Source organism: Garra rufa, chromosome 22 (assembly GCF_049309525.1).
Source record: "Garra rufa chromosome 22, GarRuf1.0, whole genome shotgun sequence".
Lineage (NCBI taxonomy): Eukaryota > Metazoa > Chordata > Actinopteri > Cypriniformes > Cyprinidae > Garra > Garra rufa.
Genome location: NC_133382.1, coordinates 1,668,477 through 1,693,643, shown reverse-complemented (window position 1 = coordinate 1,693,643; position 25,167 = coordinate 1,668,477). Strand labels below are relative to the sequence as shown.

The following is a 25,167-nucleotide window of genomic DNA, read 5'->3' as shown; positions in this document are numbered from 1 at the left end:
TTCACCCGCAGAAGGGTAAAGTGAAGGAGGCAGCTCAGCGCTACCAGTATGCTTTGAAGAAATTTCCCCGAGAAGGATTAAGTGAGGACCTGAAGACCTTTAAGGAGCTCAAAGTGTCTTTGTTCCTCAACTTGTCTCGCTGTCGGAGGAAAATGAATGTGAGAACGGCACAAATGTTTCTAAAAATACTCTTTGCAAGGTCTCATTTTAGCGCACAGTAAGATTCTCTTGTGTGATGCTGTAATATCGTAACTGCAGTGAGAACCTTGCTGATTATACGTCTAGTACAGCTGTGCAAAATAATGAAATGTCGACCCCCAGATTACAAACTAAAATAGATTTTTCTTGGTTACAGGACTTTGGCATGGCGGAAGAGTTTGCTACCAAGGCTCTGGAACTGAAGCCTAAGTCTTACGAGGCATACTATGCTAGAGCCCGTGCCAAGCGTAGCAGCAGGTAGGGTTCTTCTATTATTTTCTGTCCATACACATCAAATTATTTGTTGGTGGCTTAACAGTTCCATTAACCCTTTATAGGCAATTCGCTGAGGCACTAGAAGACCTGAGGGAAGCCATAAAGCTGTGTCCCAACAATCGTGAAATCCAGCGCCTCCTTCAGCGCGTGGAGGAGGAGTACAGACAAGTTACCCAACCAGATGAGCCAGAGCTTGAGCCTCCTCCATCCCCACCGCCATCTCCCTTACCGGTGGAGGAAGATGAGGAGCCCCCTCATCATACTCCTCCCCCTGAGCCAAGACTGGATGACATGGAACCCGTCCAAGACTTGTTTGAGGATGACGACTTCTTGGAACAAGAACTGGAAGCTGTCTCTATTGGTCTTGCTTCTGATATTCGCTCGAATGCTTCAAGCCTTGCCATTATACGCAGTCCACCTCTTTCTCCGCCCCATCATGACACTGGCTACCTATCTGGAGGGCAGGCCTTTGAGTTCCACCCAAGCTCCTCCTCCATGTCATCTCCTACCCATCACAGTTACCAGTCCACCTCCCCTTGTATCTCTCCGACGCATCAGAACTCCCACTACCGCCAGAGTCCGCCTCACACCTCGCCAGCCCATCAGTCCTCCTACCGGTTTAGCCCTCCACCAATGGCAGGTGGAGGGAACCAGGGGATGGACTACCAGAGTCCTCCGCCATCTCCTCTTAGGCGTGGGGTTCCATACAGAGGTAGTCCTCCGATTGAGAGCGTGTGTCTGTATCGTTCCCAGTCTGGCTCGCCAGTCCGCTATCAGCAGGATCCCTTACCTAGCCGTCCCAAATCGCCACTGTTGAAGATGAGCAGCCAGCGATCCTTCCAACTCCAGTCGCAACCTTCCCAGAGCTCTCAAAGCAGCCAGCACCACCAAGTTCAGGGTCTTCGTCTGCAGCCCTCTATGGCACAGATCGTCCGCACTAACCAGCCCAGTAACAGCGTGTACAGCCAGTTGGCGCATCCGCTCAGCAGTAGATACCAGGGTAGTTCTATGGACGTGGATAGGGACAGAGATCGAGAGCCGAGGCTGGTCTACCAGCCCTCGTTAGATGGCCGGTCAATGTCTCAAGTGCAATCCAGCCTTAGTGTAGGAGCTCTCTGTCAGCATGGGAGCCGAGGTGGGCCTGCCGGGGTTCTGGAGTCAAACCTAGGGAAAGATGAGATGCCTCAGCGTCCCGCTTCAGCCTACCGTTCGGCTACGGGGGGACCCGGAGGCATGCGCTTCAGCCAAACCCCTCAGATAAGCCGCAGCCAGTCTGCCGCATACTATCCAGTCTCCAAACATGAACTTGAGAGAGCAGTGGCTGCCTCTGCTCTGCCACCGTGCCAACTGGGCTCTCCGGAGATCCCTCACCTAGTGCGCCGACCTATCAGTGCCAACACAAGTGACCTAAAACAGCACGTACCGACCCCTAGACCACTTATCCACTCCCAGAGCGTGAATCTTCGCTTCTCCCCATCTAGCAGTAATATCTCCTCAGGCTCCAGTTGCAATCTAGCCCCTGGCTTTAGGCCCTCCTCCTCCATGGCTCAAATGGAAATCCCCCTCCAGGCTGCGTATGAGCGAAGCTTCGATGAGCCATCTGCTCTCTCGCCCTCTCAGAGCGGATTGTACGTGGGAGAACCCGCCCGATCCCGAACCACTCCATTCATGGGCGTCATTGACAAGACCGCAAGGACTCAGCAGCAGTACCTTCACCAGCCTTCCCGGGCCTGGCCCGTATCATCTATGGAATCGGTTATCACTAGCCCCACTTCTCCTGGTAATTTGATCCACCAAGCCTCCACCGCCTCCTCCTACAGCCCGCCTACATCTCTAGGCAATATTGCCTACTACAATAAGACCAATAATGCCCAAAATGGACACATGCTAGAGGAGGAGTACTATGTTCAGCCCCAGCCCGCCTCCCTGAGCAAGCTCGCCAATGGAGGGGCCCGGGATCGAGACCTCCTGGAGCGAGTGAGCCAGGCACCAACGTACCAGGATGTTAAGGTGGCACGGACAATGCCCGTGGCACAGGCCTACCAGGAGAACATGTACCGCCAACTTTCCCGTGATGCCAGACAAGGTCCCACCTCGCCCATCAAACCAAAGAGACCCTTTGTGGAGTCAAATGTTTAATAGGCACCCAAAAGGTTGGGCATGAAGGAGAATGTTTGTGTCAGGTCTGCGTAGGTGCAGGGTACTAAAGCCAGTATTTGGAGTAGAGGAAGCCGCATAGTAGAAATGCTTTTAATAAACTAAAAAACAGTGTTACAAAAGTGTACAAATACCTGTGCCTACTTCAGGTCAACTCAATCTGTTGGTAAATACTTAGTTTTTAGAACTTGGGGTATTAGAATAAAGCTAAAGTTAAAAAAAGCTCTGCACATGAAAAGAAAGCACATTTATTGTCGAGGCCCACACACAGAGGAATAGTGTGTCTCGCCATCATTCCCAGCACTAAAGCGGATATGAAACTGGAAATCTATGGGTTGAACTCATTCCCTATCTCACTTAAACCCTCTCTCTCTCTTCCCAGTGAAACGAAAAACAAATTTGCTAGGCTTTCAGGACATCATATTGTTGAATTGTTCAATACTGTAAAAAGTGAAAATCTGTTTCAGGAAAACTAAGTTGTAGTTATAGAAGGAAAAGAGGAATATTTATAATTAAGTTATACGATGTATAGAAATATTAAAGCCGTTTTTGTGTCAGGTTTATTTTGTCTTTAATTTTGCATCTGTTGATTTGGACTTTTGGAAATGGTATCAGATGTTTATGACTGGAGATGATTATCTTTACAGTTCTGGCTCCCAAGCAGAAATATTGTTTGTGTCAAAATTCACAGATGTAGAGTGGCAATAAGATTAGTTTAATCAATTTCTTGGGAAGAAGCGTAATATGCTTTTCAAGGAACCCTAGTGGATATCGCTTAGTCTTTATTTACAAAACCAGTTGAGTTAATTACCAAGTACTGGAGTGGCAATCCTGCCGCATTTCAAGTGGAAGAATGTATCACACCATAGACGTCTTATGAACTCTACAGTATACTACGCAACACAAAGTTTCAGGGGCGTTTGCAAGGTAGTAATAGAATTTCTTCTACTTTTTTGGTTTCTTCCAACGTTCTGAGAAATGGAATATTGCATTGTCACAGAGAAGCATAAAGTATATCAAGTGAACTATGTTTTAAACTTTTATTCGTATACTTTGGTCTGCACTGACTGTCTGTGACATTATGAAGAAAGAGAGCACTTTATTCATTTGTAAGGATTGTATGGAATGTGAATATCGGGGGGCTGGAGATGTTTTTGTTTAGTTTTGTTTAGTTTTTTTTGGATCTAGGATGGGACATCCTTACTAACGAACGTTCAGTGGACACTGGAAAATAACCTGTGATTAGTTGTACTACTAGAAAACAAATAGCAGTCATTGTCCTTGGTGCAATTCTAATTTTTCAAGCAAATGAATGAACAATAATATAAAAGAGCAAAATTATGTTTTTAAAAAGATATAAAAAAGTGTATATAACAGCCTTTATAGAGCGCAGTGTACTTGCTGTATATAGTGGCCAAATGTGTTCATGCATACGAAATCCCGCTCTCCCTCGACGAGCCTCGCGTGTCCAACGCAGTTCAGTGGCGTCACACACTACCGAAAAGCAAACCAGCCGTTTTGAAATAGTGTATTTGTCGTGTAAAATTACAATATTCAGCTAGTTCCTTTGGAAGTTCTCTGCTTCAGAATGCAATATTATTAACATGCGGAGCTTAAATGTGGCTTTGGTCAGATCTTCTCACAAATACAGTATATGGACAGATATCTAGACAGCTTGTCTTAAAGGCAACCATATTCACCTTTCTATTGCTGTCGTTGTAAACTTGCTTGAATCGAGCGATGCCTCGCGGGGGAAAAGCTAAATAAATAGCACTTGAGAACAAGGCCTCTTTGGGGCGGTGCGGTTTTTCAGTGCAAGTTATTTTTGCTGTACATGACCTGACGCATGATTTATCTTCCATTCCCCTCTCAAATTGACACACACAGACTGACATCCGTGAATCTGCCGATAGAGGAACTAAACAGAAATAAAGTTCACACCTGACGAAAAAGAGAAATCTCGCACTCATCTCCACCAAACTCGACAGTAGAGACGTGACATTTACCTCTGAAGGGTTTGGCCATTCTTTTTATCTTTCAGTTGGATTTGAGTTGATTTTAATGTACTTGCTTGCTAAGCAGAGTTTCTCGTCTGTAAATGTGAGCTTTCAGAGCGCTGTGACAACATTTAATGACTTCAATAAACCAGAATGTGTTTTTATCATGTCACTTGTCATTTTTCTATGGTCTCAGTATAAGAGATGTATAACACAGGTCCAGTTTCTTTTATTGCATACAGATGTTACAGAACTGACATTTCAACATTTTAGCTTTCCAGATGTAGTTTGTTTCATCAGAGTTCCTTGCAGCTGCTCACCAATGCATCCTCTGAAGTGAGTGGGTGCCGTCAGAATGCGAGTCCAAACCGATGATAAAAACATCACAATAATCCACAGCACTCCAGTCCATCAGTTAACATCTTGATGAGACAAAAGCTGTGTGTTTGTGATGTGATTCTGACGGCACCCATTTACTGCAGAGCATCCACTGGCGAGCATCTGTTGTTTGATCTAAGAGTGAAAGTTTTCATTTTTGGTTGAACTATTCCTTTAAACAGTCATGTATGTTACCTCAACTCATACTGGCTGTTAAGAAGAGAAAATTACATTTCTTAAAAGAAAATGTTGTTTTTTTGCAGTTTACTGTACTTTACATTTTTCATCAGAGTTCCTTGCAGTTGCTCACAAATGGGTCCTCTGCAGTGAATGGGTGCCGTCAGAATGAGAGTCCAAACAGCTGATAAAAACATCACAATGATCCACAGCACTCCAGTCCATCAGTTAACATCTTGATGAGACAAAAGCTGTGTGTTTGTGAGAAACTTGTAAATTTGTTGTGATGTGATTCTGACGGCACCCATTTACTGCAGAGCATCCACTGGCGAGCATCTGTTGTTTGATCTAAGAGTGAAAGTTTCATTTTGGTTGAACTATTCCTTTAAACAGTCATGTATGTTACCTCAACTCATACTGGCTGTTAAGAAGAGAAAATTACATTTCTTAACAGAAAATGTCGTTTTTTTGCAGTTTACTGTACTTTACATGCAGATGTTACAGAACTGACATTTCAACATTTTAGCTTTCCAGATGTAGTGAGTTTGTTTCATCAGAGTTCCTTGCAGTTGCTCACAAATGGGTCCTCTGCAGAGAATGGGTGCCGTCAGAATGAGAGTCCAAACAGCTGATAAAAACATCACAATGATCCACAGCACTCCAGTCCATCAGTTAACATCTTGATGAGACAAAAGCTGTGTGTTTGTGAGAAACTTGTAAATTTGTTGTGATGTGATTCTGACGGCACCCATTCACTGCAGAGCATCCACTGGTGAGCAATTACTAGAATGCTAAATTTCTCCAAATCTGATGAAGAAACCAAATCATCTACATCTGTGGTCTGGTCTAAGGGTGAGTGCTTTTTAGTTTGAACTATTTCTTTAAACAGTCACGTATGTTGCCTCAAATCATACTGGATGTTAAGTATTTTTTTTGTCTCTGTTTTTGCGTATGGGTAAGTTTATTATAACCAAAAAATACTTTGGTTTCTACACAGAAAGAGATAATTCAAGTGACTTTTAAAGTCAAATTTAAAGAAAAGAACAGGGGAAAAATAAATCGAATCAACAACATAAGAACAGCCTTCTACGAAGTACAATAACAAGGAACATTTTTACTTAAAACATTGCAAAAATGCTTTTCTTACTTGGATTTTTTTGTCTTGTTTCCAGCCAAAATATCTAAAAATTCTTAAATCAAGAAAGATTTTTTAGATGAGTAAAAATTATTTTTTTGTTTGAAGAAAAAACGAACAAAATCTTATTTCAAACAGAAAACAAGATTATTTTTCTGACCCCATTGACAGATTATTGTGCTTGTTTCAAGCAAAAACACTTAACTATGACTTGTTTTTTCTGAAAACAAGACCATTTTTACTCGTCTAGAAAATCTTGTTAGATAATTTGACTGGAAACAAGACAAAAAAAAATCTAAGTAAGAAAAGCATGTTTTGTAGTGAATGTATTATGAGTATTAATCTATTATTTGCAGTGAACTTTTTTTGGCACAATCACTTTTGCACCAGTAACATTTATTAAAGCTCAAACAGAACTCCATTTATGATTGTTCTTCAAGCTGATGGTTCTTCTGTGTCAAGAACTTCTTGTTTTGATGGCTGGTTCAAAACAGAAAAGCTGCAACATTGACTTTTACTCCCTCTTGGGTTTGGCTGTGAGGAGATGCACAAATCCTGGCACCAATACCATGACCACCTGCGGCACGATGCTGTATTTGAGAAAGAACAGCGAGTAGAAGAGAAAAGCAGGAGCGGTGGGTACGGGGAAACTGCTGATGTAGTGGAGGGCGATGGAAGAGAGGGCCAGACAGAGAGTCCTGGGAACCCATGGGAGAACCCATCCACCCGGCTTCCAGTACTCTGCCAGTCCTAGTCCCAGCAGGACCCCAGCGTCCCGGTTCAGAGAAGAGAAGGGTGTTGTGTCCATACGGATCCACTCAGAGTGAGAGCACCACCTTTTAGCCAGCGAGATGGACCTGAGAGAACATTGTAAGTATATGCAGTGAATTCAGACTTATTAATTACAGTTTAGGCTCATTCATATTACTTTTTGATTACTTTTGACCAAACCTGTCTATCACAGGTTTGACAGATTTATATTGTCTTTATATATATTTTAAAAAAAAATCTAAAAGCTATATATACACTACCAGTCCAAAAGTTTTAAACAGTAAGATTTTTAATGTTTTTAAAGAAGACTTTTCTGCTCACCAAGCCTGCATTTATTTGATCCAAAGTAGAGCAAAAACTGTAAAATTTTTAAATATTTTTACCATTTAAAACAACTGCTTTCTATTCGAATATGTTTTAAAATGTAATTTATTTCTGTGATGCACAGCTGAATTTTCAGCATCATTACTGCAGTCTTCAGTGTCACATGATCCTTCAGAAATCATTCTCATATACTGATTTGATGTTCAAGAAACATTTACTATTATTATCAATATTTACTTTTTCAGGATTCTTTCATAAACAGAAAGATCAGCATTTATCAGAAAGAATAAGCTTTTGTGACATACACTATACCATTCAAAAGCTTGAAGTCAGTATAATTATTATTTATTCTATCTTTTGTAGGGAAACAAATTATACAAATTAATAATTTTATTTAGCAAGGATGCTTTAAATTGATTAAAGGTGATGATAAAGACATTTATAATGGTACAAAATATTTTTGTTTCAGATAAATGATGTAAAAAATTCTACTCAGCTGTTTTCAAACATAATAGTGATACATGTTTTTGAGCAGCAAATCAGTATATTATAATGATTTCTGAAGGATCATGTGACACTGAAGACTGCAGTAATGATGCTGAAAATTCAGCTTTGAAAACTTTCAAATGTATTCAAATAGAAAACAGTTAGTAAAAATAGTAAATGTTACTGTTTTGCTGTACTTTGGATCCAATAAATGCTGACTTGGTGAGCAGAAGAGACAAAAAAACATCTATAAAATACATTAAATGCAAATATGCAATGTATGTGTATATTATTTTGAGACCAGTTCAGCTGTGAAATGAACTCAATATAACATTGTACCCACCAGGAAAGATCAAACCCAATCTTCTGCAGGGCTCCATGCATCAGAAGAGCTCCAAACAGCAAAGCCAAGCTGAAGCAAGAGAAGAACAGCAGAGGGCGACATTCAGGCACAGTCCGCTTCAGAAAAATCCCCAGCAACATCCCTGCGCAGAAAGTGCAGAAAGATTTAAAAATTAATAAATAAATGAAAAAATATATAATACAATACAATATCGTATAATAATGTAATAAAAAGCAATATAATATAATATAATGCAAAATAATATAATGCAATATAATATAATATAATATAATGCAATGCAATGATGCAACATAATATAATATAATGCAACATAATATAAAATAATGCAATATAACATAATATAATGCGATATAATATAATACAATATAATGCAATATTATATAATATAGTGCAATATAATATAATGCAATATAATATAATATGAAATAATGCAATATAATATAATATAGTATAATGCAATATAATACAATATAATATAATGCAATATAACATAATATAATGCGATATAATATAATACAATATAATGCAATATATAATATAATATAATGCAACATAATATACTATAATGCAATATAATATAATATAAAATAATCCAACATAATATAATACAATATAATATAATGCAATATAATATAATATAATGCAACATTATATACTATAATGCAATATAATATAATATAAAATAATCCAACATAATATAATACAATATAATATAATGTAATATAATACAATATAATATAATGCAATATAACATAATATAATGCGATATAATATAATACAATATAATGCAACATAATATACTATAATGCAATATAATATAATATAAAATAATGCAATATAATGCAACATAATATAATGCAATATAATATAATATAATGCAACATAATATACTATAATGCAATATAATATAATATAAAATAATCGCCCATAATATAATACAATATAATATAATGCAATATAATATAATATAAAATAATGCAATATAATGCAACATAATATAATGCAATATAATATAATATAATGCAACATAATATACTAAAATGCAATATAATATAATATAAAATAATCCAACATAATATAATACAATATAATATAATGCAATATAATATCATATAAAATAATGCAATATAATGCAACATAATATAATGCAATATATTATAATATAAAATTATGCAATATAATATAATATAAAATAATCCAACATAATATAATACAATATAATATAATGCAATATAATATAATATAAAGCAATATAATGCAACATAATATAATGCAATATAATATAATATAATGCAACATAATATACTATAATGCAATATAATATAAAATAATCCAACATAATATAATGCAATATAATATAATATAAAACAATGCAATATAAAGCACTATAATATAATATAATATAATATAATATAATAATACAATACAATATAATATAATATAGTAATGCAATAAAATATAATGTAATATAATGCAATATAATATAAAATAATATAATGCAATATAATACAATAATTTCTGACCTGTCAGAAAACCTGCAATGACTTGATGTGGGAAGTGAGCCAAGATGAAGATTCGAGAAAGACCTACACATCCCAAAAATACTGCATACAGCAGATACGGCACTGCAGTTAATACCTTACTGTAAGAGAAAGACCATTTAGTTAGTTTTACATAGGAATAGCTAACATTACTGTCTCATGAGAACCGTAAAGAAGACAGACCTGCCTGTGCGAGTGTGAATGAAGGAGGCCAATGAAGAGACGATCACCCACCAGACAGCAGCAGTGATCATAGCGTGACCCGACGGACTGCCTGACAAAGTCCAACAAGGAATTATATCACAGTCGAACCTTGTTTTAAAATGTCTTGACATCTGGAAACACTACAAGGAGGTTTATTGTGCTGCTTTACCTGGGCCAGTCTCACAGGTGGACAGGAACTGCTGGACTTTTGGAGGGTTTTTAGAAAACAATCCAGATTGTCCGATCCACCAATAAGGCCTCTCACCAAATAGGATCCTAAAGGTCATTTTACATCAATCAGAGTTATCATACAATGCTTTACTCTTATTATAATTACTTTATTCCCTCAACAAATAACTCATTATATTCCAAATTATTATAATACATATCTAAATTGATCCTGTATTAGTATCAATTCTATCAAATATCAGTTTAGCAATTTGTTTTCTACTTTGATTATTAAATGCTTACATATAGTTAAAGTCAAAAGTTTACATCCCCCTTTCAGAATCTGCAAGATGTTCATTATTTTAGCAAAATAAGAGGGATCATAGAAAATGCATGTTATTGTTTATTTAGTACTGACCTGAATAAGAGATTTCAAATAAGAGATGTTTACATATAATAGTTACATTTTTAAAAGTGACCCTGTTCAAAAGTTTACATCCCCTTGATTCTTAATACTGTGTTGTTTCCTGAATGATCCACAGCTGTGTTTTTTTGTTTAGGGATAGTTGTTCATGAGTCCCTTGTTTGTCCTGAACAGTTAAACTGCCTGCTGTTCTTCAGAAAAATCATTCAAATGTGTTGGTTTTCCAGCATTTTTGTGTATTTGAACCCTTTCCAACAATGACTGTATGATTTTGAGATCCATCTTTTCACACTGAGGACAACTGAGGGACTCATATGCAACTATTACAGAAGGTTCAAACACTCACTGATGCTCCAGAAGGAAAAAACATGCATTAAGAGCCGGGGGTGAAAACTTTTGAGCCGAATGGGGACATTTACATTTTTTCTTATTTTACCTAAATTTCATATTTTTTTCATTTTGTACCCTTCAGAAGCTACAGAAAATATTTACATGTTTTCCAGAAGTCAAAATAAGTTAAACTGAACCTGATTTTCAAATTTCAAAAGTTTTCACCCCCGGCTCTTAATGCATGGTTTTTCCTTCTGGAGCATCAGTGAGTGTTTGAACCTTCTGTAATAGTTGCATATGAGTCCCTCAGTTGTCCTCAGTGTGAAAAGATGCATCTCAAGGGTTCAAATACATAAAAATGCTGAAAAACCAAAGAATTTGTGGAACCTGAAGGATTTTTCTGAAGAACAGCAGGCAGTTTAACTGTTCAGGACAAACAAGGGACTCATGAACAACTATCACTAAACAAAAAAACACAGCTGTGGATCTTTCAGGTAACAACACTATTAAGAATTATTATTTTATTTTGTGGACTATTTGTAAACTTATTCTATATGTAAAAAAATAACATGCATTTTGTATGATCCCTCTTATTCTGGTCAAATAATCTTTTTTATTCATTTTCATACATGCATGTTTAATTAAACATCATTTATTTAATCTATAAACATGCATCTATTATTTGCTCTGACATTCCTTCAGTTTCGCTTTCCCAAGATGCAAAGCAACTCGTACCATTTGAAAACCAAATTAAGCCACTCTGATAAAGCTGCTACCCAGAGCACAGCGATGCCAGTCTGTCGATGGATATAAAACACCACTGGAAACACCAGGAGAACCGCAGCCTTCGGGTCTCCCAGATGAGAACAAACTAGCCAGAAATCCTCATAGCTGCCGGATCTCAGCTGCAGCTCCTCCGCCATAAACACGCCCTGCCGATAGATGCTCTCCATTAGAAGATCAAGAAACGTCCACAGATGAAACTCAGCTCTCTAGTTCACCATACTATGATCTAACAGCTCACAGACTCTGTTTATCAGAGTTAAATGAAACTAAAGCGCCTGTCAAAGATGCTCCTGCGGCTAGTCATCTGTCATGAGTCTGTTGTGTTTTGCAAACCTCCACGTGACCGGTGTGACGGAGACCGCAGTGGGACAAATTTGACTAAAACGCATATTTTAAGAAAAACACTGCAGGCAAAAACGCCGTTTTTATATGCATCCTGTGTATACGAATTACAATATTGAGTTACTCCTTAAAAAAAAATTATTTTAGCTTTTTATGGGAAGTAATGCGTTACGTTACTTTTGCGTTACTTTTAAAATCTGGGCAGGGCTTGTTTGTTTTTAATATTAAAAAGTTGTATTTTTGTCAAATGTAAAAGCCTTTTACAGCAAAAGCCTCAGGCTTTGAGAAAAGTCAATTGACGTCTGTACAGTAGACCGCAGAAGAACAAATGACAACTCTTCAGCAATAAAAATAAAAAGGAAAACAAATGTTAGATTATCTTGAGTCATTTTTGCTTATTAGTATGGATGAATTGGAGACATTGGTTAATAAACATTGGTTAATAAAATGGGATTAAATACATAAAGGATATTTATATTATTTAACATACTTAATTATTGCAGGTTTGCACTGTTTTTATTCATTTTGAGGAATACCGTATCTGTTTTTTTAGTGAGCGAGATTATTATTATTATTATTACTAAGTTAAGTGTTTCTTTTATAGCACTTTATCTATTTGTGTCAATAGATTTCAATTACAATACAGATTTGTCTCAATCTCCTACACTGAGCCACAAATCTCTATTTCTGTAGCACTTACACATGCCAAACTTTACATTTTTATTCCTGTCTATATCCTGAAGGTTTTTACAGAGGGATTTGTTCATATAAGTTGACTTTATGGTTTCCAACAATGACTGTATGATTTTGAGATGCATCTTTTGACACTGAGGACAACTGAGGGACTCATATGCAACTATTACAGAAGGTTCAAACACTCACTGATGCTCCAGAAGGAAAAAACATGCATTAGGAGCCGGGGGTGAAAACTTTTGGACAGAATGAAGATGTGTACATATTTTCTTATTTTGCTTAAATTTCATATTTTTTTATTTAGTATTGACCTTCAGAAGCTACAGAAGGTACTTTCATGTTTCCCAGAAGACAAAATAAGTTCAATTTAATTTATAATGCCATCAATGAGTGTTTGAACATTTGAGCATCTTCTTTATTTGGTAATATCTCTTGGATTAAGGCATGGAAATGGGCAAATATGTTTTGTACTTACCAATAACAAAATTATGCAAGTGTCTTACAAAATATTTCATAGAATGTATCCTGCTTAGCGTGTTTTGCAAAGATTTAGGCTTAATATTTATATAGTACCTGTGAATTTTGTGGTCAAGAAAAAGAAACTATTTTGCATCTCGTTTTTCATTGTATTTACTCAAGATTATTTTGGAATTGTATAGTAACCAAAAAATGGTTTGTATATTTGCTAAGGTTCTCTATAGCCTACAGAAAACGAAAATTTGTAAAAAATAAAAAAAATAAATAAATAAATAATAATAACAACAAATTATACATTTTGTTTATTTTATTAGGAAAATACCATATACATAAGAAAAGTGGGCTCAATGTAGACCAAAGTTTTCCCATTTTAAAAATGACTTTAGATTATATGTAAAAAAAAAAGCAAAAAAAGCACTGAAAACATGTAATGTATGTAATTATCTTTCTTTCTTTCTTTTCTTTCTTTCTTTCTTTTCTCTTCTTTTTTCTTTTTCCCTGTGGCATTGAATTAATAAAATAAGAATAATAATAATAAATACTAATAAAAATAGTAAATAAAAAATAATATAAATAATAAAAAGATATATCCACACACCGTATGTGATGTAAACAAATACGTTTATGTTTTTATTGCACGTTTATCTCTCTTTTTGGATTGACTTTTAAATAAACGTGACCAAAAAAAAAAAAAAAAATTACAAACGTACGATATTTTACTTTTACTTTCCAAACCCAAACTTCTCTGTGAAAAAAAAAAAAAAAAAAAAAAACATATGTGGATTTATTTTTGGCAAAGTTTTACCTTTTGTTATTTGGTTTAATTATTAAGATGTACTTTGAAACCCTTTCAAACATGAAAATACAAAATAAGAAACGTATAAAATATATATATTTTTTAAATGTATTATTTACCTCACATTCGATACGTTTTGTTTTGTATTTGACTGTAATTTCTTAACTAACGTAAATATCAGGAAAGCAATAAATGAGGTTCTTTCCTGTCACCTGACGTGCCTCTGCGTCGTAGCGTAGCGTGCGTTTACGTAAAGCTCGCGCTCCGGTTTCCCTGGCGGAGAAGATGGCGGCTCCGGGGGAGTATTTCAGTGTCGGGAGCCATGTCTCTTGCCTCACCTGCTTAGGCCAACGTTTGCAGGGAGAGGTGGTGGCTTTCGATTACCCGTCCAAGATGTTGACTTTGAGTATCCTTTATTCCTCAGAGATGAGTGTTTGAACGGCTGTAGTGTGTCAAACTGTCGCTCGGCGCTAGCGTGTTTATGTGAGCGCTAGTGGCCTCATTCAACGCCTATTCTTGCTTCATTTACTCTCTGTGCTGTGTTTGGACACGATCTGCTGTGTTTGTCGCCTTGGGTTTTCAGAGTTCAGTTGATTTGATGTGGGTTCATAGTTGAGAACGTGTCGGAGAAGTGTTGTTTGTGGTTAGCGTGTTGATTAGCATGTCCTCGCGACCGACAGCATTAGCTTGCGTGCTAAGCTAATGTCTTTCCAGTGCAATAATGGCAGCTCTCACAGTACATTACTCACAATATAAGCCATTCTTGTTTTATTATTTGGTAATGTGTACAAATACGGCAGGTTGAGTAGCAGCCGCTGGGGTTTATCATAATACTTGAGGTATGTGGCTGTACTGTTCTCAGATCAATACTATCAGTCTGAATGCTCATATTCATGTAGTTTTTAACGCTTGTTGTAGAAATGATCGAGTTTGTGGATTCTGGGATTGGAAAGATGACAGTTCAGATTATATTCACTATATATCTCGTGCATTAAGTGTATCAGGAAGCCGGTTCCTTGCATGAAAATGAAGTTGCTGATATATTGCTGTTTTAAAGGGAGACCAGTTGAGTGTTGACACACCCTGCGACCTGGCATGCATGCAAGATTCAGGTTTATTCATATTTTTTTTTTTAGAAAGCACTGTTTATATAATATGTCTTTAAGGTTTAAACTGTGCAATATATTTAAAAAGTTTTTATCTTCTATATTATATTTTACGGTTCAAGTAGTGTGATACTATTAGAATATAAAACTCATTTTAAAAGAGGAAAACACTTTTTGCTCAAACTGAGTAAAAATCTTCAGTTTGGTGTTGATGTCTAATGCAATTGAGAAGCTTGTAATGTAAATCAATTAGATCTTTATAATAGTATAACATAATATTTATAACTGCTTACATAATATTAAGATCAGTCGGCATTCTATTATAATGTCTTGTAAGATTATATCTAAATGCTAATGTGATCTAAGCTCTGTAGTTTCAAACTATATAATACAATGCAATACTATGCTGATTGAGTGATTTCAAAAAAGCCTGAAGATCATGTGACCCTGGACCACAAAACCACTCATAAGTGTCGATTGTTTTGAAATTGAGAATTATACATCATCTTGAAACTGAGTAAATTAAGCTTTCCATTGATGTATGGTTTATTAGGATAGTACAATATTTGTCCAAGATGCAACTGGAATCTGACTGTGCAAAAAACAAAACAAAAAAAATATTGAGAAAATCGCCTTTCAAAATTGTCCAAATGAAGTTCTTAGAAATGCATATCCCTAATCAAAAATGAAGTTTTGATATATTTATGGTAGGAAATGTACAAAATATCTTCATGGAACATGATCTTTACCTAATGTCCTAATGATTTTTGGCATAAAAGAACATTTTAAAATTTAAAATATTTGAAATTAAGTCCTACTTACGATCGTTTTTGTGGTCCAGGCTCACATATTTGATGCATTTTTTAACAATTTCTGATCCAGTACATGTTCATTTTGCTATATCAATGACAATTTAAAAGTTATTCTTAGGTTTACTTTTTAATAATAATAATAATAATAAAAAAAAAAAGATTTGACGTAAAACATGTTAACCGCAACCTGAAAAGGCCTTTTACTTTTAATAAAAGCATAAACTATCATTCAGACGACAGAAGGCATGGAGTAGATTTTGTGTGTCAGGTTTAACTGCAAAGTTTGGTCATGTTGATCATTTAGAGACCTTAGACATCCATGGATAAAACTTGATGCTTTAAGTTAAAGACAGATTGAATGGCAAAGGTGAGTGAGTGAGTGAGTTTTTCAGGTGTCTTCAAAGATGTAGTCTGATGTTGACTTGTTTTTAGATCTAAATGAATTGGTCTGCTTGTCACACGTGCAGTTGACCTTCATGAGGTTTCATTTCTATAAATCCCACATATTTGAGTGCGATCTTTTGATGGTTTGAAGCTTGACGTATTCAGCCTGTCATTTTTTTTTTCCCCCCCCTCTTATCTTTTGTGTGCTTACTCAACAAATTACTCATGTCAGTTTCATTTTCATCATTGACTCTTTTCTCATTTTATATGTCTGGGTCTTAAAAAAAAAAGAAAAAAGACCAGAGCGGCAGAAGGAAGTTCTTTCCATGTTTAGTAAACTAACTTATTTCCCAAACAAGAGGTTTCAACATCTTATTTTTCCATAATATGTGACCCTGAAACACAAAACCAGTCATAGGGGTCATTTTTGTTAACTAAAAAGTAAATAAGTAGGATTTCCATTGATGTATGGTTTGTTAGGATAGGACTATAGAGAAAATGACCTTTAAAGTTGTCCAAATGAAGTTCTTAGCAATGCATATTACTAATCCGAAATTGAGTTTTGATATGTCTACGGTAGGAAACTTACAAAAATATCTTCATGGAACATGATCTTTGAACTTGGAATCATGGAACTTGGTTTGTTGGCATAAAAGAAAAATTGATAAATTTGACACGCATATTGTTGGCTATTTCTACAAAAATACCTGTGCTACTTACGCCTGTTTTTGTGCTCCAGAGTCATATATGTGAAATAACATCAGCATAATCATATCTGGATGTCTTGGTTTGGTTTCTCCTTAACCCTTGTCCTCTCAGAATGTCCTTCCTCCAGCGGTAAGCCCAACCTCAGCGACGTCATCTTGGTTAACTTAGCCTACGTTTCAGATGTGGATGTTATTAATGACCGCTCTGAGACTCCTCCTCCTCTAGCATCCTTGAATATTAGCAAGGTAAGGTCACATTTTACACTTAAATCAAATGGGTTGTTTTTCTTTTTTTTTAAGCAATCAGAACCCATCTGACTTTAAGCACTAGAGCTTTTAAAATGGCAACTAATACATAACATCCGTTGGCATTATGAATGGGCCTTTACTTGACTTCAGGGTTCATACAAGGTGCTTGAAGTACTTGAATTTGACTTTTTGAAATTTAAGGCCTGGAAAACACTTAAGAATAGAAATATTAATGAAGAGGTACTTGGAAAACTGCTTGAATTATTGAAAGACAATGTATCTATGTGTGAAGCACATATCTTTTCACCCAAAATGTATGCATGTTTAAAGAAAATACTTTTTTGGTTTTCAGTTAGTGTCATAAAACTAGTGCGCTAAGCCAGTAGTCGTACTGACTGACAATGTTGTGTAAACATGGCTAAATGTGCAAAAAGAGGAACAAATGAACCAAATTATTACAGTCATTTACGCTGGGTCCGTCCCGATTGATTCAAACTTGTGATTTAGTTCATTCATTTTAAACGATTCACTAGCAAATGGCAGATTAAATTAAAAGAGCCGTTTGTTTTGGAATTCAGCATCACTTGTAATGATTTTAAGAAGCACAGTGATATGTGAAATGGAGCTTCGCTGTCACAAAATGCTTCCCTTTACATGTAAATCGTGTATTGCGAATCATTTGATTCAGTTCAGGACTTTGGAATGCGTATTACGAATCATTTGTTTCATATCAGACTTTCGGAGTGGTTTAAAGTGTAAAAACAATCAAACAATTAAGGCAGTACAGTTGTAAAAACAAAAAGAAACAAAGTTTGCACACATGCAAATCTCTTAAGAAAATTAACTGGTTTTACTATAGTAAAAGTGTAGTAGGCCTATGCTTTGTAATAATTCAGTACTAATACTTGGCATGTGCTTTCTTTTTGACATTTTGTTTTATTAGTACATTTTTATTTATTTATTTTTTTAGAATTTGAAGGAAGACATTGTAAAATGAGATGTCTGATTAAAGTCCTTGAAAATCCAAAAAAATAGTGCTTGAAGTCCTTGAGTTCTTAAATTTCAATTTACAGTGTTTTTATGAACCCTGTGACTTTTTCTTTCACTTGGGTACAAACCAAAAGAGAAACTGTTCTTGACAATAACTCTGGCATTAGTACAAAACCGGCTTCACATTTTCAAAACAAAGACTCAGATAAGAGAAACTGAAATTATAAAATGTATTGTGCCAAATGGTAATGAATTTTTTGGGGATATTAATGTTAATAATAGGTTATTAAAATAAGTAATTGTTAAAGTTCATTGAACGTTGAGTCCAAACTCCTTGTCACGCTTGTCCACTTGGTAAAACATTTAAAACATAATTTTTGGTACAGTACACATTAGTGACACTTTGCATGCACAGAAACTGAAATTTATGATTTTTTTTATTTATTTATTTATTTTTATTCTGGATAAATTAGACATTCTTTGAAATATACACTACCGTTCAAAAGTTTGGGGTCAGTAAGACTTGTAATAGTCTTTAAAGAAATCTCTTCTGCTCATCAAGGCTGCATTTATTTGATTAAAAATACAGAAACAGTAACATTTCAATGTTTTTACAAAATAAAATAAGGTTTTTTATTTTAACATACTTTAAAATAGAATTTATTCCTGTGATGAAAATCTGAATTTTCATCAGCTGTTACTCCAGTCTTAAGTGTCACACGATCCTTCAGAAATCATTCTAATATGCTGATTTTTTTATATATATTTTTGGAACTTTTTTTTTTCATGAATAACAAGTTTAAAAAGTACAGTGTTTATTCAAAATATAAATATTTTATAACAATGTAAATTATTTATTAACTTTTAATAAACTTTTATTAACTTAATATATCCTTGGTGAATAAAAGTGTTTTTTTTTTTTTTTAAGAAATTATGTACTGACCCCAAACTTCTGAACGGTAGTGTATGCACTTCAGTGACTGTATATCAATTAAAAAAATTTTGCCACAAGGAATCTTTTTTGTTTTAGTTTGCTGCAAAGTATGCTTGTTGCATTACTAATCACTAATATCCAAGCCATGCATGTTTATTTACCACGGAACGCATGTTATTGCCAATTTTGCATTAGTTAAAACATTTTTTACCATTGTTCGGCTTACACACTCATGCCATCGAGCCATCAGCTTTTCTTTACAGTTTATTCATTGGTAGACAGCTAATACTGCTGTATTAAATATAAGCCTTTTTATGTCATCGTATTAATCCTCTTCTCACATAGTCATAGTGGCTTGTAAAAACACTTCACATTATATCTTGTGCACCAAATGAAGATGTGATGGTAAGGAATACATGGAGAAAGTCTGAGAGTTTTGACTGATCTATCTTTTTGTCCACAGCTTGCCAGTCGGGCAAGGACGGAAAAGGAAGACAAGCTGTCCCAAGCCTATGCAATCAGTGCTGGGGTGTCAGTTGAGGGCCAGCAATTATTCCAGACTATACACAAAACGTAAGACTTGCCTTTACATACATTTTAAAACCCAATGCACTGAATACTTTTAGCTGATGTTTAAAAGCATGTGAGATGAAGACTGCAGTCAGATGTGTAGTCTGGAAGTGGTTTCCTTCTACATTCAGCATGTGTGGTCTGTCATGATGATTGAATTAAAGTACAAGGTCAACTTGTGATTTTAATAAACACAGTTGTTTACTGAGAAATCAAGCCTAAACATTCAAGCATAAAATGTGTTTGTCTTATTCTTTTGATCATTTAAGCGTTGTTTCTCGCCGCTGGTGTGCCCGTCTTGAGTTTGTTGTTTGATCTCTTTGTTGTCCAGCATCAAAGACTGTAAATGGCAGGAGAAGAACATCATTGTTATGGATGACGTGGTCATCTCACCACCATACCAGGTGGAGAACTGCAAAGGCAAAGAGGGAAGTGCTCTAAGTCATATACGCAAAATTGTGAGTATCATTCAAAACCTTTCAATTCGGTAATATAGTTTATTTCAGCAGTGCTTTTAATGACTTTTCCAGTGGTAAACATGGGTCTTAGGAGATGGATAATATTAAAACAAAAGACAGCAGTCATTTTTAACTTCTGTTTCGATGTGGAATACTCAAGACTCAACTGGCCAATGCTTTAAGACGTAATGGTCAACCAAGTCTGATATCTAAATTAAATCTACAATAAATATGATGCAGTGCCACCATTTGATCCGCAGAGGTGTTTTTGTGAAGTCATACACTTATCTCTGTGAAATTGGCCAACCATGCCAGTATTTTCTAGTTGGAAAAGTGGAATAAAATGCATTTCATATTGCAAATTGTGTTTTGACAAGTTTAGAAGTTTAGTGTAATGCAGCAGTAGGGCTGGTTTAACAATGTCAATTTCTGGATTTAGTTAATTTTGATAAACCAATATTGATTTTTAAATCCCAAGATCAGTCTTTTAATCTAAGCTGTTTTCAGTTGATGCATGAAGAAAACTTCACTAAACATTTTGTTGTGCACTTTCTATCCATCTCGGCTTACCAATTCTGCCAAAAGATGTCAGTAAAACAGCTTTTGAACCGCAGGAGTGATGTAGAAAAAGAGCATTTTGATTATTAAACTATGCACTATATTGCACATTTTTATTTTGCTTAACCTTCTGGTGAAGTGATATTTATTGTATGTTTGAATACATTTGTCATGTTATGACAGCAACTGTTTAAATGTTTATATTTCAACAAATAGAAGCAGAAACTGAATTGTCATTAAAAATGTGATATAAAGCTGCCTTACGTGCAGTTGGAGTGTTTGTACACAACCCAGCTTTAATATAGTGTTGATTTTTATTTGAAAATGGAGGAATTAAACTTGGACAGAGTAGTAGTAGTTCCTTTAGAAAAACTGATGTACTGATATATCCTAATTAAAAGATTACTCCACTTTCAAAATAAACATCTCCTGATAATTTACTCACCCCCATGTCATACAAGATGCTCATGTCTTTCTTTCTTTAGTCGCAAATGAATTGTTTTTTGAGGAAAACATTCCAGGATTTTTCTCCATATAGTAGATTTCAAACAGATTTAAGGATAAAAATACAGTTCAGTGCAACTTCAAAGGACTACAGCCAAGAAATAAGGGTCTTATCTAGTGAAACAATTGGTTGTTTTCTAAAAATACAATATATACTTTTATAAATGCTCGTCTTGTCTAGCTCTGCGATGCGCACTCTGTGTTCTAGTTCAAGGCAGTTAGGGTATGTCAAAAAACTCCCGTCTTATTTTCTTCAACTTCAAAATCGCCCTCCATCGCTGCAGAAGTACTGACCAAGTGTTTACAAAGTGGACGTGCAAAAAAGATCAAATGCTTTTGCAAAAAAAAAAAAGGTAAAACGGCGATGTAGGATGATTTTTGGAGGAGAAAATGAGATGGGAGTTTTTCTAGATATCCTAACTGTCCTGAACCGGAGTACACAGAGTACGCAAGTGCATCACAGAGCTAGACAGGACAGCACTTGTGGGTAAAAAGTGAAGTGACTGATCGTATTGCTAGATAAGACCCTTCTTCAGCTGGGATCGTTTAGAGCCCTTTGAAGCTGCGCTGAAAATGCATTTTTAACCTGTAATCTAGGGCTGTGCAATCCTCCTGCCCTACTTCATTTGAAACTGAGTCTAAATTCAATTTCGATTTTGGCTTCAAATGATTATGAAAAATCAATAATCGAGATAAAATGATTATTGCTCCCGATTCCACCCCCTTTGTGCACTTTTGCTCCTCTGTAAAAGCCAAATTTCATATGCAAATCAGTAAAATCATGTAACGTGACTTCATAAAATGGGACGTGCTTGATTTATTATTGTTTATTTGACGTGTTTTTAAAAGCATGAAAGAGAATTTGCGCTGTTCTGTGTATGTGTTCAGAGACTAAACAGAACACGGACAAGTAAAGTGAACGTTTACCTTAATATGCGTACCTACACGGACAAATGTCAAAATGCAGCGTTTTGTGATTATTTGTGTAACCCTTTGTTATGTCTCAAATGAACGTAAACAGTTGAGAATGAAAATCCATGTGTAACCGTATATTGGATCCATGTAGCTCTTAAAGCGGCCACAAGTAATATTCCTTCTGCCGTCTCGGTGCTTAAAGGATAACTATTGCCAAAGTGCAACCTGGGCTGTTTTTTTTTTTTTTTTTTTTTTTACTGTAAACAAGACAAACTTATATCTAAAAGCATAATTACGACAAACGAGCCGTTTTTGAGATTGACCGTGATTTCGTTTTGTGGTCAATGGCCGGTGAATGGGAGAACTAGGGGCATAAATTTGAGCCATCAAAATCGATATTTTTACAACACTAAGAAGGCTCGACACACCATGAAACTTTGCTGGAAGTATCGCCTGGGTCTCTACACATGAACTCCAGCATTGAGAACATTGTTTGTGTACACAGTTTACTAAAAAGAAAGGTTTTGAACAACTCACTTTCACTGTTTGAGTTTCCGCTCGCGGCCGTCTTGCCAGTCAAGAAGTGTCCATCTCCGAATGCGAGGATGGATAGCTCCTAAAGCATATTTCCATATAAATGCACGGCTAATTCGTCGTTTTGTCGCAAGTGAAAAACAATATTAACCTTCTAGTTGTAAAAAGAGCCTCATATAAGCCTAATATTTCATCCTATGGAGTCCATTCATTCGCATTCGGAGATGGACACTTCTTGACTGGCGAGACGGCCGCGAGCGGAAACTCAAACAGTGAAAGTGAGTTGTTCAAAAACTTTCTTTTTAGTAAACTCTGTGTACACAAACAATGTTCTCAATGCTGGAGTTCATGTGTAGAGACCCAGGCGATACTTCCAGCAAAGTTTCATGGTGTGTCGAGTCTTCTTAGTGTTGTAAAAATATTGATTTTGATGTGCTCAAAGTTATGCCCCTAGTACTCCCATTCACCGGCCATTGACCACAAAACGAAGTCACGGTCAATCTCAAAAACGGCTCGTTTGTCGTAATTATGCTTTTATATATAAGTTTGTCTCGTTTACAGTAAAAAAAACAGCCCAGGTTGCATTTCGGCAATAGTTATCCTTTAAAGTTAATCAAACATCAAAAGACAAAATCATTCACTGCTCTTGACGGTGCGACTTTTGTAGTTTTAATAAGAAACAAAGCATGTTTAATTCTTACAGTGAAGACTATGCAGTTTTATTTTACATTCATTTAATTACATTTAAGCCCCCCTGAAACAGTTACATTTGTATCTTTTTTTTTTTTTTTTTTTTTTTTTTGATTGTATCTTTAAGTGAATCAATCATATAAAGTTCCGGACCGCTCATAACCGTGCAAAATAACCATGATTATGATTTTTGCATAATCGAGTGGTCCTACTTCAGTCTGTTGAGCACCATTGAAGTCCACTATAAGCAGAAAAATCCTGGAATGTTTTCCTCAAACTAATTTCTTTGCGACCGAAGAAAGAAAAACATGAATATCTTGCATGACATGGGGGTGAGTACATTATCAGGAAATTTTTGTTCTGGAAGTGGTGTAATTTTTTTTTTTTTTTTTTTATCTGTTGAATTAATATACAAAATCAAATCAAAAGCTAGTGAATCGGCTTATTGATGTTCAAAAAAACATTGCGCCTCAAGAAATTAACATTTGTCAGTATGCACTCACATGGCTGCCGCAAATGTTTCAGAATAGTTGCGTCTTCGTACACAGTTGTCATACTGATCACTTACTGTGACCTGTCTCTGTTTTCAGGTCGAGAAACATTTTAGAGATGTGGAAAGCCAGAAGTCGATGCAGCGTACACAAGCACAGCAAACACAGAAGGACTCGTCTTTATCCTCCTGAGTGGGGGGGTATGGCTCATCTGGGGAGGGCACCGCGGGCATCAAGGGCCTAACAGCTGGTGCAAACCAGCGCTCTTCTCCCCCTCTGCGGCGTAGTCCGAGGGTGGATGCACCAAGGGCCTAGGGTCTGGAAGATCAACAAAAGAAACAAACAAAACAAAAAAAACATTAAAAAAAAAAGCAAAATGTTTTAAGAAAAAAACATGAGAGTGAAGAGTTCATTCTAAATTAGACTTTATAAAGATAATTTAAAACACCAACCATCAAACAAACCATAGTTTCTTTGACTAACTTACAGTGACTTATCCCCTCTCTGCCCCTTCCTGTGTTTCATCTGAAATAGCTTTTCATATTTTCTTCTCTCTTACATCCCTCCTTCGCCTTCTATTCCATTTTGTCAGAAAAAGAAAAAAACAAACCAGTCAGAAAGGCTTGTTAGCTTTTACTTTTTATGCTTTTTTTTTTTTCTTTCTTTTGGCTGTTTATGTTCTACAATTGTCTGTCTGTTCTGTATTTTAATTGAAATGTGACTTCAGATGCCACACGTTACAAAGGACGTTTTCTAAAATAAAAGTAACAAAAATTCTGACTGTAATACTCTACTTTCAGCTGCTTTTTCAAACACTTTGAACACACTGCGATTCAAAAGGGGTACACAATAGTGGGTTGAAATGCTGATTTAAATGTAGCTAAAATAAATGGTTTGCGACCACTTGCCTTAAATTTAGTAAATTCAATTAATCTTTTTTGTGTACCATACAGGAATAGCTGGATAACCACATACGTTCTTCAAACCACTATAACAGTGCTGCATCTACATTGCACTTTTAGTGTGATTTGTGTATGAACCAGAAGTAAAATTAACTGCCATTTAATTTCCAAAGTAATTGGACACTCCAATATAATTAGAGTTCATTGCCTTTTCACAAATTGAGGCCTTAAAACAGTTCTTAGTCATGGCATTTTGTTGCATGCTTTGCATAAAATAAATTGCTTCCTCGGTAAACAAGATAAATCAAGATATATTTGCTGTTGAGATCATATCTTGAA

General features: G+C 35.7%; 3 protein-coding genes across 3 annotated transcripts in view; 2 read left to right on the top strand and 1 right to left on the bottom strand.

Moving 5' to 3' along the window:
* The window catches only part of LOC141297710 (protein TANC2-like), a 33,154-nt gene extending 28,359 nt beyond the window's left edge, over nt 1–4,795 (top strand). Inside the window, exons 16-18 of the mRNA XM_073828158.1 lie at nt 12–158; nt 356–456; nt 537–4,795. Coding sequence (XP_073684259.1) covers nt 12–158; nt 356–456; nt 537–2,613 — 2,325 coding nt within the window. The 3' untranslated portion in view covers nt 2,614–4,795. The remainder of the gene's footprint in view (nt 1–11; nt 159–355; nt 457–536) is intronic.
* A 1,629-nt stretch (nt 4,796–6,424) lies between these two features.
* On the bottom strand, nt 6,425–12,049 carry LOC141298242 (glucose-6-phosphatase 3-like). The gene is made up of 6 exons (XM_073828754.1): nt 11,666–12,049; nt 10,178–10,284; nt 9,988–10,078; nt 9,787–9,905; nt 8,243–8,384; nt 6,425–7,175 (listed from the first exon to the last, which is right to left on the bottom strand). The coding sequence occupies exons 1-6, from the start codon at nt 11,881–11,883 to the stop codon at nt 6,833–6,835; spliced, it is 1,020 nt and encodes a 339-aa protein (XP_073684855.1). The 5' UTR covers nt 11,884–12,049; the 3' UTR covers nt 6,425–6,832.
* Nucleotides 12,050–14,287: 2,238 nt separating this feature from the next.
* Nucleotides 14,288–24,706, top strand: LOC141298199 (protein LSM12 homolog A). The gene is made up of 5 exons (XM_073828710.1): nt 14,288–14,430; nt 17,146–17,279; nt 19,670–19,779; nt 20,108–20,234; nt 24,026–24,706. Exons 1-5 carry the CDS (start codon nt 14,310–14,312, stop codon nt 24,116–24,118), a joined length of 585 nt encoding a protein of 194 aa, XP_073684811.1. The 5' UTR covers nt 14,288–14,309; the 3' UTR covers nt 24,119–24,706.
* Nucleotides 24,707–25,167: the final 461 nt, after the last annotated feature.